Source organism: Kogia breviceps, chromosome 3, assembly GCF_026419965.1.
Source record: "Kogia breviceps isolate mKogBre1 chromosome 3, mKogBre1 haplotype 1, whole genome shotgun sequence".
Classification (NCBI taxonomy): Eukaryota; Metazoa; Chordata; class Mammalia; order Artiodactyla; family Physeteridae; genus Kogia; species Kogia breviceps.
The window spans coordinates 93251465-93270296 of NC_081312.1; the positions used below are offsets into that span (position 1 = coordinate 93251465).

Genomic DNA, 18832 nt, shown 5'->3' on the forward strand with positions numbered 1-18832 from the left:
ACTGGGGACAGATACCAAAAACAACGGGAATTATGAACCTGCAGCCTGCAAAAAGGAGACCCCCAAACACAGTAAGATAAGCAAAATGAGAGGACAAAAAAACCACACAGCAGATGAAGAAGCAAGGTAAAAACCCACCAGACCTAACAAATGAAGAGGAAATAGGAAGTCTACCTGAAAAATAATTCAGAATAATGATAGTAAAGATGATCCAAAATCTTGGAAATAGAATAGAGAAAATGCAAGAAACATTTAACAAGGACCTAGAAGAAATAAAGAGGAAACAAGCAATGATGAACAACACATTAAATGAAATTAAAAATGCTCTAGAAGGGATCAATAGCAGAAAAACGGATAAGTGACCTGGAGGATAAAATAGTGGAAATAACTACTGCAGAGCAGAATACAGAAAAAAGAATGAAAAGAACTGAGGACAGTCTCAGAGACCTCTGGGACAACATTAAATGCAACAACATTCGAATTATAGGGATCCCAGAAGAAGAAGAGAAAAAGAAAGGGACTGAGAAAATATTTGAAGAGATTATAGTTGAAAACTTCCCTAACACAGGAAAGGAAAGAGTTAAGTCCAGGAAGCACAGAGAGTCCCATACAGGATAAATCCAAGGAGAAACACACCAAGACACATATTAATCAAACTATCAAAAATTAAATACAAAGAAAACATATTAAAAGCAGCAAGGGAAAAACAACAAATAACACACAAGGGAAACCCCAAAAGGTTAACAACTGATCTTTCAGAAGAAACTCTGAAAGCCAGATGGGAGTGGCAGGACATATTTAAAGTGATGAAGGAAAAAAACCTACAACCAAGATTACTCTACCCAGCAAGGATCTCATTCAGATTTGATGGAGAAATTAAAACCTTTACAGACAAGCAAAAGCTGAGAGAGTTCAGCACCACCAAACCAGCTTTACAACAAATCCTAAAGGAACTTCTCTAGGCAAGAAACACAAGAGAAGGAAAAGACCTACAATAACAAATGCAAAACAATTAAGAAAATGGGAATAGGACATACATATCGATAATAACCTTAAATGTAAATGGATTAAATGCTCCCAAAAGACACAGACTGGCTGAATGGATACAAAAACAAGACCCATATATATGCTGTCTACAGACAGATCCACTTCAGACCTAGGGACACATACAGACTGAAAGTGAGGGGATGGAAAAAGGTATTCCATGCAAATGGAAATCAAAAGAAAGCTGGAGTAGCAATTCTCATATCAGACAGAACGGACTTTAAAATAAAGACTATTACAAGAGACAAAGAAGGACACTACATAATGATCAAGGGATCAATCCAAGAAGAAGATATAACAATTGTAAATATTTATGCACCCAATGTAGGAGCACCTCAATACTAACAGCCATAAAATGGGAAATCGACAGTAACACAATCATAGTAGGGGATTTTAATACCCCACTTTCACCAATGGACTGATCATCCAAAATGAAAATAGGTAAGGAAACACAACCTTTAAATGATACATTAAACAAGATGGACTTAATTGACATTTATAGGACATTCCATCCAAAAACAACAGAATACACATTTCTCTCAAGTGCTCATGGAACATTCTCCAGGATTGATCATATATTGGGTCACAAATCTAGCCTTGGCAAATTTAAGAAAATTGAAATCGTATCAAGTATCTTTTCTGACCACAACGCTATGAGACTAGATATCAATTACAGGAAAAGATCTGTAAAAAATACAAACACATGGAGGCTAAACAATACACTACTTAATAACCAAGTGATCACTGAGGAAATCAAAAAATACCTAGAAACAAATGACAATGGAGACACGACGACCCAAAACCTATGGAATGCAGCAAAAGCAGTTCTAAGAGGGAAGTTTATAGCAATACAATCATACCTTAAGAAACAGGAAACATCTTCAAAAAACAACCTAACTTTGCACCTAAAGCAATTAGAGAAGGAAGAACAAAAAAACCCCAAACTTAGCAGAAGGAAAGAAATTATACATATCAGATCAGAAATAAATGAAAAAGAAATGAAGGAAATGATAGCAAAGATCAATAAAAGTAAAAGCTGGTTCTTTGAGAAGATAAACAAAATTGATAAACTATTAGCCAAAATCATCAAGAAAAAAAGGAAGAAGACTGAAATCAATAGAATTAGAGATGAAAAAGGAGAAGTAACAACTGACACTGCAGAAATACAAAGGATCATGAGAGATTGCTACAAGCAGCTCTATGCCAAAAAAATGGACAAATCCTTAGAAATGCACAAGCTGCCGAGACTGAACCAGGAAGAAATAGAAAATATGAACAGACCAATCACAAGCACTGAAATTGAAACTGTGATTAAAAATCTTCCAACAAACAAAAGCCCAGGACCAGATGGCTTCACAGGTGAATTCTATCGAACATTTAGAGAAGAGCTAATACCTATCCTTCTCAAACTATTCCAAAATATAGCAGAGGGAGGAACACTCCCAAAGTCATTCTACGAGGCCACCATCACCCTGATACCAAAACCAGACAAAGATACTAAAAACAGAGATTACAGATTGCTAACAAACACATGAAAGAATGCTCAACATCATTAATCATTAGAGAAATGCAAATCAAAACTACAATGAGATATCATCTCACACCAGTCAGATTGGCCATCATCAAAAACTCTAGAAACAATAAATGCTAGAGAGGGTGTGGAGAAAAGGGAACCCGCTTGCACTGCTGGTGGGAATGTAAATTGATACAGCCACTATGGAGAACAGTATGGAGGTTCCTTAAAAAACTACAAATAGAACTACCATACGACCCAGCAATCCCACTACTGGGCATATACCCTGAGAAAACCATAATTCAGAAAGACTCATGTACCAAAATGTTCATTGCAGCTCTATTTACAATAGCCAGGACATGGAAGCAACCTAAGTGTCCATCAACAGATGAATGGATAAAGAAGATGTGGCACATATATACAATGGAATATTACTCAACCATAAAAAGAAATGAAACTGAGTTATTTATAATGAGGTGGATGGACCTGGAGTCTGTCATACGGAGTGAAGTAAGTCAGAAGGAGAAAAACAAATACCGTACGCTAACACATATATATGGACTCTAAGGGAAAAAGATGTCATGAAGAGATTAGTGGTAGGACGGGAATAAAACACAGACGTACTAGAGCATGGACTTGAGGATATGGGGAGGGGGAAGGGTGGGCTGTGACGAAGTGAGAGAGTGGCAGGGACACATATACACTATCAAATGTAAATTAGATAGCTAGTGGGAAGCTGCCGCATAGCACAGGGAGATCACCTCTGTGCTTTGTGACCACCTAGAGGGGTGGGATAGGGAGGGTGGGAGAGAGGGTGATGCAAGAGGGAAGAGATATGGGAACATATGTATATGTATAACTGATTCACTTTGTTGTAAAGGAAAAACTAACACACTATTGTAAAACAATTATACTCCAATAAAGATTTAAAAAAAAAAAAAAGAAGCAAAAATAAATAAATAAATAAAAACAGAGAAAATTACAGACCAGTATCAGTGATGAATATAGATGCCAAAATCCTCAATAAAATATTAGCAAACAGAATCCAACAGCACATTAAAAGGATCATACACCATGTTCAAGTAGGGTTTATTCCAGGAATGCAAGGATTCTTCAATATACGCAAATCAGTCAACGTGATACACCATATTAACAAATTGAAGGAGAAAAACCATATGATCATCTCAATAGATGCAGAGAAAGCTTTTGACAAAATTCAATACCCATTTATGATAAAAACCCTCCAGAAAGTAGGCATAGAGGGAACTTTCCTAACCATAATAAAGGCCATAAATGACAAACCCACATGCAACATCATCCTCAATGTGAAAAAATGAAACCATTTCCACTAAGATCAGGACCAAGACAAGGTTGCCCACTCTCACCACTCTTATTCAACATAGTTTTGGAAGTTTTAGCCACAGGAATCAGAGAAGAAAAAGAAATAAAAGGAATCCAAATCTGAAAAGAAGAAGTAAAGCTGTCACTGTTTGCACATGACATGATACTCTACATAAAGAATCCTAAAGATGTTACCAGAAAACTACTAGAGCTAATCAATGAATCTGGTAAAGTAGCAGGATACAAAACTAATGCACATAAATCTCTGGCATTCCTATACACTAATGATGAAAAATCTGAAAGTGAAATTAAGAAAACACTCCCATTTACCACTGCAACAAAAAGAATAAAATATCTAAGAATAAACCTACCTACGGAGACAAAAGACCTGTATGCAGAAAATTATAAGACACTGATGAAAGAAATTAAAGATGATACAAATAGATGGAGAGATATACCATGTTCTTGGCTTGGAAGAATCAACATTGTGAAAATGACTCTACTACCCAAAGCAATCTACAGATTCAATGCAATCCCTATCAAACTACTACTGGCATTTTTCACAGAACTAGAACAAAAAATTTCACAAGTTGTATGGAAACACAAAAGACCCCGAATAGCCAAAGCAATCTTGAGAACGAGAAATGGAGCTGGAGGAATCAGGCTCCCTGACTTCAGACTATACTACAAAGCTACAGTAATCAAGACAGTATGGTACTGGCACAAAAACAGGAATATAGATCAATGGAACAGGATAGAAAGCCCAGAGATAAACCCATGCACACATGGTCACCTTATCTTTGATAAAGGAGGCAAAAATATACAGTGGAGAAAAGACAGCCTCTTCAATAAGTGGTGCTGGGAAAACTGAACAAGTACATGTTAAAGTATGAAATTAGAACACTCCCTAACAGCATACACAAAAATAAACTCAAAATATATTAAAGATCTAGATGTAAGTCCAGATACTATCAAAGTCTTAGAGGAAAACATAGGCAGAACACTCTATGACATAAATCACAGCAAGATACTTTTTGACCCACCTCCTAGAGAAATGGAAATAAAAACAAAAATAAACAAATGGGACCTAATGAAACTTAAAAAGTTTTTGCACAGCAAAGGAAACCATAAACAAGACCCAAAGACAACCCTCAGAATGGGAGAAACTATTTGCAAATGAAGCAACTGACAAAGGATTAATCTCCAATATTTACAAGCAGCTCATGCAGCTCAATAACAAAAAAGCAAACAACCCAATCCAAAAATGGGCAAAAGACCTAAATAGACATTTCTCCAAAGAAGATATACAGATTGTCAACAAACACATGAAAGAATGCTCAACATCATTAATCAGTAGAGAAATGCAAATCAAAACTACAATGAGGTATCATCTCACTCCAGTCAGAATGGCCATCATCAAAAAAATCTACAAACCATAAATGCTGGAGAGGGTGTGGAGAAAAGGGAACCCTCTTGCACTGTTGATGGGAATGTAAATTCATACAGCCATTATGGAGAACAGTATGGAGGTTCCTTTAAAAACTAAAAATAGAACTACCATATGACCCAGCAATCCCACTACTGGGCATATATCCTGAGAAAACCATAATTCAAAAAGAGTCATGTACCAAAATGTTCATTGCAGCTCTATTTACAAGAGCCAGGACATGGAAGCAACCTAAGTGTCCATCAACAGATGAATGGATAAAGAAGATTTGGCACATATATACAATGGAATATTACTCAGCCATAAAAAGAAACGAAATTGAGATATTTGTAGTGAGGTGGATGGACCTAGACTCTGTCATACAGAGTGAAGTAAGTCAGAAAGAGAAAAACAAATACCATATGCTAACACGTATATATGGAATCTAAGAAAAAAAAAAGTCATGAAGAATGTAGGGGTAAGACGGGAATAAAGACTCAGACCTACTAGAGAATGGACTTGAGGATATGGGGAGGGGGAAGGGTAAGCTGTGACAAAGTGAGAGAGTGGCATGGACATATATACACTACCAAATTTAAAATAGATAGCTAGTGGGAAGCAGCTGCATAGCACAGGGAGATCAGCTCTGTGCCTTGTGACCACCTAGAGGGGTGGAATAGGGAGGGTGGGAGGGAGGGAGACACAAGAGGGAAGAGATATGGGAACATATGTATATGTATAACTGATTCACTTTGTTATAAAGCAGAAACTAACACACCATTGTAAAGCAATTATACTCCAGTAAAGATGTTAAAAAAAAAAAAAAAAAAACAAGAGTAAGGAAAAACAATTGAAGAAATCTCTAATGATAGTCATGATTACTATTTCATTCTCAAGGACAACCATTTTCTTTTGTTGCTGTTGTTTAAAATATTGATGCCATTTTTTATTCATAAATATATTTAAATGCTATAAGTCTTATATTTCACAGTTGATACCCAGGGTCAAAACTTTCCTGATATCCAAGATATGGGGTTAAGTAACCTTTAAAATGTCTAAAAGTCGATATAAAAATAGAATCCTAATTTACAAATTTGCTAATTTTTCTTCCTTCCTACCAATATAACCTGTGGATCAATTTTTAGCTGATGAATTGCTGTCGAACAGCCTTGAGGTCAGGGTAGCAATTCCTTCCCCTGATTTAAAATATTTACATTCAGTGTGTTGGGCTAGTGATTATCTTTCCAACAGATATGCCTCAACTTTCCTTATTACTGTTTCTCAGATTCTGAATTAAAACTCTACATCAAGCTTACCTGTCATCATACCCAAAATTTCAATGAAATCTTTGAAATGCACAGGAAGGAGTCATCATTAGTTACTATGTAAATAAGCAAAAAATAAAACTCTAGCTAAATATATATTCTTCTAGGGTTCAAAGCTCAAGTCAACTATCAATTACATAATTTGTCACACTGTCATTTATATTAGACATATAAAAATGATCTCTATTGATTAGTAAAGAGCCATGAAAAACAATCATCTACAATCCAGGGGATCATATAAAAGAAAGAAACTTTTTACCAACCTGGGCTGAGAAACCGCAGAAGAAACCAAACCAGAAATGCACAAGTGTGAATGCAAAATTCTTATAGAAGAAATAGCATAAGAATTTGCACATTCGGAAATAGGACCACCTTCCATGAACAAGGAGAAGCCTTTGGAGGTATCTAAACTGTGCAAATGCGTAGTCGCTGGCTAGGACTGCCTGCAGTCCTTCCTGGCCGCTGATGCCGACACCAATGTGAGCACCTACAAAGGAGAAGAGGGACAGTTTCACTCCCCAAACAAAGATACAACCTCTTTGGGGAACCTATCACTCCTCTTTTTTAAATTTATTTTTAAATTTTTGACCACACCACTCGGCTTGCGGGATCTTAATTCCTCGATCAGGGATCAAACCCGGGCCCACAGCAGTGGAAGCGCCAAGTCCTAACCACTGGACCGCCAGGGAAGTCCCCTATCACTCTTCTTGTATGTTATTATTTATTCACAGAAACCCATAGCATTTATAATTTTCCCCATACATTATCTCATGAAACACTCATGATAGGTATTTATCCTAGTTTTTCAAAAGAGAAAATTGACTCAGAAAGTTCAGTAACTTGAACAAAGTTTTACAATTTGTAAGTGGCAAAGCTGGGACTAAACCTTAGTGTTGGGACTGTGTATCTAATGTTCATTCCTCTACACCATAGCTACTTATTTCTCCAAACAGTGACCAATACATACATGATTTAATTAAAGACAAGGTGTTTTTTTTTTTTTAATGAATGCTAATAATGGTGGATGAATTGAGCCCTAAAAGTATTCATTTCAGGAACACTGGGAAAATTAAATTGCAATGCAATCTCCATTACATATTGCCAAGTGCTGAACCTGGGAGCTCCAGGTCTGCAGCACGCCCCGTTGAGCAAATGTCCCCTTACTTTTGATCATGCTGACGTCATTGGCTCCATCGCCTATGGCCAAAGTGATAGCATTTCTGTGCTTCTTCACCAGCTCTACTACTTGAGCTTTCTGGAGAGGGGTTACTCGGCAGCAAACCACAGTCTTACACATGCAGGCAAGTTCTAGAAGATCGTTCTTGACATCACTTTCTAGAGCATGGGCCTACGTTATTATTTTTTTTAATCCACAATAGAACGAGAAATAATAAATGAGAGATGTCATTTGCGAAGCAGATTTCTTGTTTCTCAGATGATTTCTAAACAGTTTAATTCACTTCAACAAGTCATTGTCGACTCAGGGCCACACAAACAACAAAAGAAAAGAGTATTGAACTCCTACTTAGTGCCAAGGAATTTTACCATAAAAGTAAAAGATGTAGTGCCCTGTGTTTCCTCCTTGATGCATTATCGTGCTGCATTGGAGAGATACATTTGAATGCTGGAAAAGGTCCGGAACCCACTAAAATAAGGAAAAGCAAAGGCCAGAACCAATCCATCACCTCACCAAGTTTAGAATGAACTACAAAATGATGATTTGTCTATTCTACATGATGACATTTTTGTTTCCTTTGCACTGTTGTTTTGAATATTTAGTGTTTGTTGTTGTGTTTATTAATGTGAGAGCAAATGAGAAGCAGATGATCTGGAGATTAGCCCTTGAAGAACATAGTGACTGAAATCAAGAGAGGCCTGTGCAAAGGGTGGCATGCAACCTGTGTCTCAGACAGGGCTCCCCAACCATTTACACCCTTGCACTTCTCCAAATACATCAGAGTCTTTAGACGTACCAAAGAAGGACTGAAAAAGAGAACATAATCCTTTGTAATTAAGTACAATTTTTTTCTAGAAAACATCTCTACATTATTTAATAAACATATTAAGAGAAAACAGGAATCCACCTAAACTTTGAGTCATCATTATCTTTGAATGGATCTTTAGCAAGATGTTCATAGCCCATTCACACTCTGGCCCCTATATTCCTTTTGAGTCTGTCTTCTACCATCACCTTCAGGTTTACTCTTTACTCCTGTCAGGCCAAGTTGCTTGTTTCCATAATTTGGCAGGTTCTTTCTTGCCTTTGTGCCTTTGCACTTGCTGTCTCCTCTACCTGAAAATATCACTTCCTCCAGGAAGTCTTCCCTGATTTTCCCATGAGGAACTAAATGTGCTGCTTTGCCTCTATGCTCTCAAAGCACTGTGTCCATTCCTCCTTATAGTATTTGTCATACCACTGTGAGATTAGCTCTCACCAGATGACAATCCCTAAAACAAGGACTGTGTTCTCTTCACATCCTTATCCTCAACCTCTAGTATGGTGACCTGGGCATGCTTAATGAATGTTAATGGAATGAATGGAAGGATGGGTGAATGAGTACAAAAACATGACCCTACTGTAGAAAATTCTCATGTCAAAGCCTACAATTCTTAGGGGAAATTGTGAGTTAGCTTTCTCAAACATAATTACCCTCTCTGAAAGAGAAAGCGTGTAACTGGATGTCTTGCTCAGAATGGTTCCCATCTCTCTCTTTTCTTTTTTCTTTATTATCAACAAGTGAAAAACCTAGACACAGACTGTGAGAAAGAAAGACCCAATTACATTCTGCAAAGCATCAAGATTTGAGCAAATTGGAATCATGATTTTTTTAAAAAAAACTTCTGACCATAATACTAGCAGAAACACAGTCAATTCTCCTTAAATTAAAAATGACATTTCATGGTTTCATAAGCTTCAGGCTTTGAAGCTGAGGGGTTCTTGAAGAGTGTCTATCTTAGCTCTTTCTTTCAACAGATTTAGAAACAGAGAGAGAATCATGTGTGTTATCACCTTAGTACTCTAACTGCCCACACACTGGCCTCTGTGAGCCTGAGGGAAAGTCAAAGCACAAGTCATTAGGGACCCTTTCCCTATTGTGGTTGGTCCCTGGGCAATTCAGCGTGAAGACCACCAGCTCTAAGTCCCAGCTGACAGGCTTAGAATTTTCAGTTGCTGCTCATGTGTGCAAAGGAGAAGTTCGTGTCATCTTGACAAACTTTCAACTAAGCTTGGCCTGCAACTGAGCTCTGTAACTTTCCATGGTGTAGAAGGCAACACATCATTACGTCTGGAATCCAGCTGGATAATGCTCTAAGCACTAAGAGCTAACAGACAGCTGATCACAAGGGGGGAAACACAATATACTCATTTCCAACTTCTTTTGTCCTCTAAGAAACTGTCTACAAGAAGATACGTTTATTTTCCAAACTCTGAAAAGTGAAAAATGATCATCAAAACCGGAGAAAGATGTGAGATTAGCTCTTTGTGCATATAAATGATAATTTCACTGGAGTACAATCAGAGCTTTTGTTTTCTAAATTAGAAACTCAGAAGAGCTTTTGATATTTGTTCAAGATTTGGAACCTGAACAACTTTAAAAGTACAATGCAAGTTTATTCTATTACGACAAGAACCAGGTTTCCTAATCAAAGCAAATTGTTTGGCATCGCTCTAAAATGCTGCCATTTAGAAAAACCACTAGGGGTATCTTAATGGCAATAATTTGGTGTGGTAATTATATGAAGGTCAGGTTGTGCTCTGCAAATCACAAACATTAGCAAGAGCAATAATTGCAATACATCTATCCAGTTGCATTATTGTAATTAAACAACGGGAAGCTGTGACACTCTCCCTCAGAAAAGCACTTAAACAGTACTGCTAAACGGTCTGTAGTCACTTAGACAAGATTGATAGTCTCTGAATTCAGTATTTCTTAGATTCTCCCCTTCACTGTGGTGGTTCAAGCAATAATGTATGAAATATATATTAGAAGTTTCCCTTTCCTTTGCAAACAGGAAATCAGTGCATATGCCCTATTTCTAGTAGTGTCCTTTGTTTTGAATACACAAAAAAAGATTTCATTATGACAGCACAAAAGAAATGATTATTGGGATGGAGAAAAAGAAACAAAAAAGCCTTAAGCAAACTCACCAAACTGTGGCCATTTATGATTAAGGCATAATCCCCTGTTACGGTTTCTTCTACAACTGAGTCCAACTCCAGCGGCTGCTTTTTTTCAAAATCTACATGGCCATTGGAAAAACTTCTGTTTTGTCCAAACAAATTTTCCTTTGCTTTCCTTAAAGGAGAGGGGAGGAAGGCAAATCATAACAAAGTACACAGAGCATACCTATTAACTCTAAGGAGAGGCTGGCCTAGAGGTAAATTCATTTCATCACTATTCAGACAGACTGACAGTTTCAGTAAGCTAGCTGGATAATTCTTTGCGATGGGGATACCATAGCAAATTTGCAAATTCCAGGAAGTAGGAGGGTAAACATAAGGAAAACAGAATCATCTCGAACGTTTTAAATTACCTAAAAGCTAAATCATCATCTTGAGCTTGGCTTGAACTAGGGGCTCTTGATAAATTTGATACGTAAGGTTACCTGAGCTTCATGGACTTAAAGAACCAAGGATCTGGCACCTGATGTTGTTAAACAGTGGAAAGGGAAAGACTAAAGACAATTGATGAAATCTTCTAGGAATTCCAGGGAATTCTGTATATAAAATAATCAACTTGTAGAACAATGTAATATGATCCAACTTAAAACGGCAGTCTTCTGAGAAGCACATCTTTTAGAAAGTTGACAATAAAAACAAATAAAGGCATTTACTGAATTGGCATAGTCATTATAACATAATGGAATATTTTAAGTGAAAATTGTACTCATCAGCTGAAACAATAGAATAAATCTTCTGGGAAAGAAACTACAGACACCAAAGTGTAGAGGGTAGTTCCAAATGGAAACTCCCTCCAGTGTCCTAGATCTAATCAGCACTATAGAATAACCCTGCCCACAACTCAACCATCTCTGCTGTTTAAGAGGAAGATTGTACGGTGACTTAACACCGTTAGAAGTGGCATTTTATTCTTCTCTTCAAAATGGAAAGACAATGCCTTTAAAGGAAGGAAAATTTCCTCTCCGAACCCCTTGGATGACAGGCTCTGAAGTAACAGAGGGCAAGCTGACATGACTGCTAGAACTTTCAGTCACAACCAGGGAACTACACAGTCGGCGCTCCGGAAGTTGAGTGCCAAAGCCAGCCACCAACACTTTAGGCCACAACTAGCATATACGAAACAAGTACCCAGGAGAGAATGGGGAGTGAGAGACAGGCCAGAAAATGGATGTTTTGTCTTACAGCAAAATGAAATGGCTCCCCAAAGACTCATCTTATGTAGAAAGCATTTATTTAAATAGTTTTTTGCTGTGGCTCCTCTGAAAGAAGAGAACGTTCACATTACAAAAACAATCATTTTAGCCTTCAGCTTTCTAATTATTTGAAAATGTAACAGTAATTTGTTTACAAGTTAAGTTTTTTAAAAAAAAACACATCTTCTGGCTCAACATCTCCTTTCTGCTGTCCAGGACCAAAATCGCATCCTGCATTTAGGAACCCAGAGAACCCAAAGGTTACATGCCCTTGGCTCCAGGGATGATATTATACGTTTTAGCAATCAGTTTGCAGAATCAAAGAAAAAGATTTATAAAGTCAGAGTGCTATGTGTGAAGTTTAGGGAGTTAAGGAGGGGAGCGGGAGGGAGAACAGACATGAAAAATCATTGTTTTAAGTGGGAGATACAGGGCTTTTGCATCAGATAATCATGTCAGGGAATCCTCCTCACACTCATGAAAATTTACAGTCCAAATAATGAAGAAAGCAAGAGAGACAAGTTCCTCCAAAATGAACATTTCTCTGACAGTGTTGCAGAGCTCATAAATTAGGTCCTCAGAAAGCACCAAAGGGCAAACATCTCCTGAAGTTTCCTTTTCAGTAAAGTTCTCACTTGCTGTATAAATGACTCAAACTCTGTTTTCCCCCAGAGAATGAAAATATTTCAAGAAGGGTGAAGTTCATGAAAGTATTGGCTGAAATTCTATTTACTTAGGATTTTTTTCCCCTAAACTGTCTTACTAACATCTCACATGAACCCTTTTCCGGGCAGAAAAGGGACAGTGTTTCCGGCTCTGCTTAAATTCCCACCACACTCCCTCCACACAGGCCAGCCCTTTGCCCGTGCACTATAGCTGTCATTTCTTTTTCTTCCTGGAACTTAGCTCTTCAAACATCAGCTGGTCCGGGTCCGAACACCACCAGGAGGGAAAAAGCGACACATAACTCCCTTCGTGGAATATGAATTATACATTTTTGCAGGCATGATACACGACACTTTACTAGAGAATACAAGTAACAAATGCTAAAACAGAAGAGTGCCTGATTTTTCCAAGCTCTGTAATGAAGGGCAGCCTGTTACAATGTTGGCATGCAGAAAGGTATTATCGGTTGAGGCAACTTTGGCATTCCCAGCCCCATGCCACCACAAACACAGCAAAGCACAGTTAGGCCCACGTTGGCTTACATGCAATCTATAAAGAAAAGAGATGGTAGGAGAAAGAGTCATTTTGTCAGTCTTAAGGCACTCTATATTCAAACCTTAAAACGACCTGTTAGAAAATAGATTGAAACCATGACGTCATGTTTAGACGAATACAATTTTGACTTTGCTATGAGCATTTGGCTTGAAACCTGGAGATCTGGCTTCAGGTCCAAGGTCTGCCTCTGATATCTCATATGCCCACAGTTGAGCTATCTGACCTCTAGCCACTTGATTAGTCAGTTACAGACCCAGGCGAGAACCCAGGTCTTCAAATTCCTAGTGCTCTGTCTACTGCACCAAAAGGTTTACACATAGTTAGACACAGGCTGCCTCTAGGTTGGAAAAAAGGCATAGTGCTAGAGTACCAGTTAGGGGAAAAGAGTACCCTGCCAACAGTAGAGAAAGGGAGAAAGTACATGAAATTTTGAGGTCAAGCCCGAATTTCATCCCTTATTAACTGTGTGACCTATAAGATACTCAACCCCTGAATCAGTACCTTTATTAGAATCTAGGGTAATGATACCAGTGAATCACACTGGTTGATACCATTATGAAAACTCGGGCAGCTGTACCAGGCTGTACTGGAAGGTCTCCAATATTACTGAGTACTCTAAAATTTTACAATTTATGATAGAAACTAAACTTACTAAAACATTTTGCCAAGGTGACTAGAAATTGGGAATTAGGAACAAGGTGCATTTTGTTTGGCCTGCATAATGTTTAAAAAGAATCCGTATGAATTTACGGACAACGTGTTGTTCGCCTTCACCAAAGCCCCAAACACTCCATAATGCTTTGTACAGCCCAGATCACACAACTAATATTACCTGCCTGGCCCTGGAGACATTTGCATTTATGAACCCTGCTCATTCAAACAATAACTTTCCATCAAGTAGGCGTGCAAAAAACGCAATATGTATTTTGTTGATTAAAGAGGAAATGTCAGTTCCTAGGTATATCACTAGGATACTATTCAGAAGCCGTAGAGTCACTTCATGGTTTAATTAATTTTCCTAACAAGAAAACATGTGATCAATGCAACAAAAATGAAACATGTAATGGGTTTGCTTGTCAGCCCAAGCAAAATTACATCCTCAGTCTGCTTTTCTTTGGGCAGAAGACATATGTATTGAAGAAATGTAATCAATGTAGTAATCTTTGGAGAAAGCATAACAGGGCTTAATTGTAGATTTCTGGGCATGCCCTGAATACTAAAGCAGCTATGGCAGCAAAGTTAACCCAGGACTCAATGTGTCTAAAACATTTTCATGACATTAAATTTGAAACAAGCTGTATGCATGCATGATATTCATGAAAATTACATATCAATGTTTATGAAATAATTGAAACATATTTGACAGGTTTAAATATGAGCATTTAGGTCATTTCCTCCCAATAGTTACTATCACTTAGATCCTATTCTTCTGATACTTCTTTTTAATGTTTTTGCATGAACTCCCATTGAACTCAAAGGTGTAACACAAGAAAACTGAGTGGTGTAAATTTATGATTTCAATATTTCATCCCCAAAACCATGGGTTTAAATATAAGTAGCCAAGATTAGGATTATAGAGAGCAGTATCTCCAGTAATAAGTTTTCTTGGATGCTCTTTTTTCCCCCTAACATTTTTCCCCCAACATTAAGCAAATGCACACTATAAATGTATTGATTCTTCTCATACAGAATTTTCTATCATTCATTGCCTCTCTGTCGTAGAGTTTCAGAACAGGGTAATCTCCAAATCTGAGTTGAAATAAACATTATTTGCCAGCAACTTAAACAAGGTGGCCTCAAGAGTCCTGAAATAATTAGTCTAGATGGAAAATCTTTATTTATTTCCCTCTGAATATTTTTTTCTTCTCACTAAAAAAAATGGAGATAATCTTTTGGCTTTTTTCCTAATTGTAAAAATATTGTATGGACACTATTACAACTTCAGAAAACACAAAGAGCCATTAAGAAGAAAGCAAACATGATCCATAATTGTATCACCAAGAGAGAACAACTGTATGTATATGTTCTCGAGAACTTGATGTGGAGGTAGGTAGATAGATATGCATATAGATGTATAGTGTTTTATACGTATACATACATATTACATACATATATACTTTTTTTGAAAAAATGGATCATGTTATGCATGAAATTTCATAAACTCATTTTTCACTTAAGTATATCGTGGACATCTTCCAATGTCAAAAAACACATAATCACTTTTAAGACTGCATAGTATCTCACTCCATCTATATGTCATAGTAATTAACAGAATCTCTGTGGCTGGGTATTTGAGCAATTTCTAGTTTTCTATTATCATAATCAATGTCACAGTATGTATGTATGTATACAAACACACACACGTACACACACACATACATTTGTCCATTTATTTTTCTTAAGGACAATTCCTAGAAGTAAGAATCATTAGGTCAAAACTGTGCACATATATAACTTTGAAATATATTGCTAGGTCACCCTCTAGAAAGTTTCTACCAACTTACACTCCCAACAACGGTATATAGGAATTCATATTTCTCCACATTCCTTCCACGTAATGACAGTTATGTCACCTACTTAGTCAACCACATGTGGCTAGATAAAATCTTGAGAAATTAACTTTGTTTCCCCACCCCTTGCAATTACCACCGCCACCACAGGTGACCCTCTCTGTTTACTCAGAAACATACCTTGCCTTGGGGGATCTGACAGAGCCAAATACAGAGAAAACAAAAGAGTCAAGATTTTGTTTTCTGAGTACCAAAATGGACTCCTGAAACTCATAGCAGCATTGTCATCCTGAATTCCAGCAATCTGGAATTCCACGAACTGGGCTTTTTGAGAGGGAAGAGAAAAGTTTCTTCAAGTGTCAAAAAACTAATCCTTAAAGGAATCAGGGCATAAAATGTTGCCCTAAACAACCGACTAAAAAAAAAAAAATGACTCCTTTTCTCCATTTCCCATCCAGCCTAGAGGAGAGGGACTTTGAAGAGGAGGTTAGATGCTCATGAATCGCTAAAAGAAGCCTAGGTGCTGACCCACACCTCTAGATTACCTCTAGATTACCCACACCCTGGACTGGGAGTTGATAATGGAATTCTCAGATAAGTTTTGGGGAATCTGAGTATGGACGTGTTGCCTCTGAAGCATGGTGACATGGAGGGTAGTAGAAGAAAGGGATTTCAGGAAGAGAGGTAACCATGTGACAGACCATCTCAGACACAGAGAGGTAAGGAAGAGCCCCTAAACTTCCATGTTTCCCCAGGAGGATGTGGAAGTCAGCCAAGAGGGACAGCCAGCAACCCAGAGACCAGAGACCAGACAAGGACACAGAAAATGGGAAGTGCCAGATGCCACAGGACAGACGCTGAGGATCAGTGACAGGTAAGGCAATTGCACATCCTAGACGTGAACTAAATTTACCCAAAGTGCCTAACTTAATTGTTCTGTCATCAGGCAGAAAAGGGGTTCAAGTTCAGTTTTAGAAAATTTAATGAGTTTCTGTTCTTGCACAGCTCAGTGTATTCCAGGCTGAGAAGTCAGACAAGCTAGATATGACAGAGCCTCCTTCTATGTCTCTTTACATCAAATCGAATTCCAAGTCCTATACATTCTACCTCCGAAACAGCTGTCAATTTCATTCCACTTTTTCCTTGCCTGTTCTTACCACCTCGCTACCTTAGTTCAACCCTCATCATCCCTAAACTTGAGTGTTCCAGTAGCTTCCTGATCCATCTCTCCATCCCATTCATTTTTCTGTCAAACATACTCCATCTATCTTGCCACTAGAGTGTTATTTCTGAAGTGCAAAATTGGATTTGTCTCTTTTCTGCTTAGAAGTCCTCTCCATCCATCCAGTACCTTCAGGATAAAGTATATTCACTTTGGCTTATCACTCAATCTATCACCACTTCATCTCTGAAAAATTATCCCCGCCCATAACTCTGTAGTACACTCCAGCTACAACTTGACAGGTTGCTCCTGGAATATAACATATCTTTCATGTCTGTATGCCTTTGTGTGTGCTGTTCCATCAACCTGCAATATTGTTATTCAATGTAATCAACAGAGGAAGAGGAGCCATAAAATGTGTAATGGGAGTCAGCATGTTGTTTTCAATATCTTAAGAAGGTTAATGAAAAGTGTAGAATTTTCTGTGATAAGAATGTAGAGACTCCCTAAGTTTTTAAAGTTTTATTTTCCTTTCAGCTACCTTACATCAACCTGGTGTAAAAAACTGCTATATCACACTGGTTAGAAGCTGTGACTGAAGATTATGTGTGTCTTTGTCAAATAGAAATTAGGAAATCTAATTAACTGTGACTGATAAAATTTTATTATTATTATTTATATAATTTTAGTAATAGACTCCATAGGGTCTATTGTGGAAAAATTTTTAAAAATTAGTCCTTTTTGGTGGAAAGATTGAGAACAATGGCTGAAGAAAGAGGGCAAGAGGAAGAGAGGAAGTGGAAAGAGAGGAGGGAATGTAAGAAGGATGCTCACTGAATGGCCGTAAAGCTTTATGTTCTTATATTAATCCCCCAAATAAAATAATTTATAAGGTAGGTATTTGTATGTTTTCTCATTTTACAAATGAGGAAACCAAACAAAGAGAGGTTGAATAGCATCTCAAAAGTCACTTAGCCAGCCGGGAGCACGAAGACAAGATTCCAACTTGGCTCCAGTTAACACAGAGTCTGTACTCTTCCTCTTACACCTGCTGTCTCTTCCTGAAATCCATTCTGCTCTAGTTGCTAACCTGGTGTCTGACCTCAAGTGAAGCATACATATGCCTCAGTGACTGCATTTTTTATATTAGCTATTTAAAGAGAGTAAGAATACACCCAAGGTGTGTTTAGAGAGACACGTGACAAGTGAGTGGGTGCACAGGCTCTGGGGCCACACTGCCTACATTCAACCCCAGCTGAACCTCCAACTGGCTGTGAAACTTTGGGCACATTATTTACCCTACATGTGTCTCAACTTCCTAATCTGTAAAACAAGGATAATGATAATGCCTTCCACTGAGTTGCTTTGAAAATGAAACAAGAGAATACATGTCTACTGCTTACCGTAGGGTCCCAGGCACTATCTCAAAGCATTTAGCAATAGGCTCGTTAGAATCTTGATCTGTTTACATCTATCTTCTTTCAGCAAGAGTTAAATTCCCCCCAAAACAAAAAGTCATTGAAAGAAAAAGCTTTTCTTGAGGTAAAAATTTAATTACTATTAATTATTAAATAAATTGTTAATATTTTCCCAGTAGACCCTATGGACTCTCTTGTTAAACTTATAGAAATAATAATAATAAAACTATGTCAGTAATCATGAGATTTCCCAACTTTGATTTGGCAGATACATATGCAGTCTCCAGTCATAGCTTCTAACCAGCATGATACAGCCGTTTTCTACAGTAAGACAGTGTAAAAGAGTTGGGAGATTTCATCTATAAGTATCAAGTGGGGTGCTGACAGTTAAGGCTTCCTTTCTTTTCAAAGTTCAGGAACAAAAGTTAAATGATGGAGGCACGTGAAGGAAGCCCATCGTGCCCCACTGCTGTGCTGAGGTGGCTGTGTTAGCCCC

The 18832-nt window shown here is 37.7% G+C and overlaps 1 protein-coding gene across 1 annotated transcript in view; it reads right to left on the bottom strand.

Moving 5' to 3' along the window:
- ATP8B4 (ATPase phospholipid transporting 8B4 (putative)) overlaps positions 1–18832 on the bottom strand; it is a 142479-nt gene that overhangs the window by 39074 nt on the left and 84573 nt on the right. The window contains exons 15-17 of the mRNA XM_059057924.2: positions 10800–10947; positions 7814–7997; positions 6913–7136 (exon numbers count right to left, since the gene is read on the bottom strand). Coding sequence (XP_058913907.2) covers positions 6913–7136; positions 7814–7997; positions 10800–10947 — 556 coding nt within the window. The remainder of the gene's footprint in view (positions 1–6912; positions 7137–7813; positions 7998–10799; positions 10948–18832) is intronic.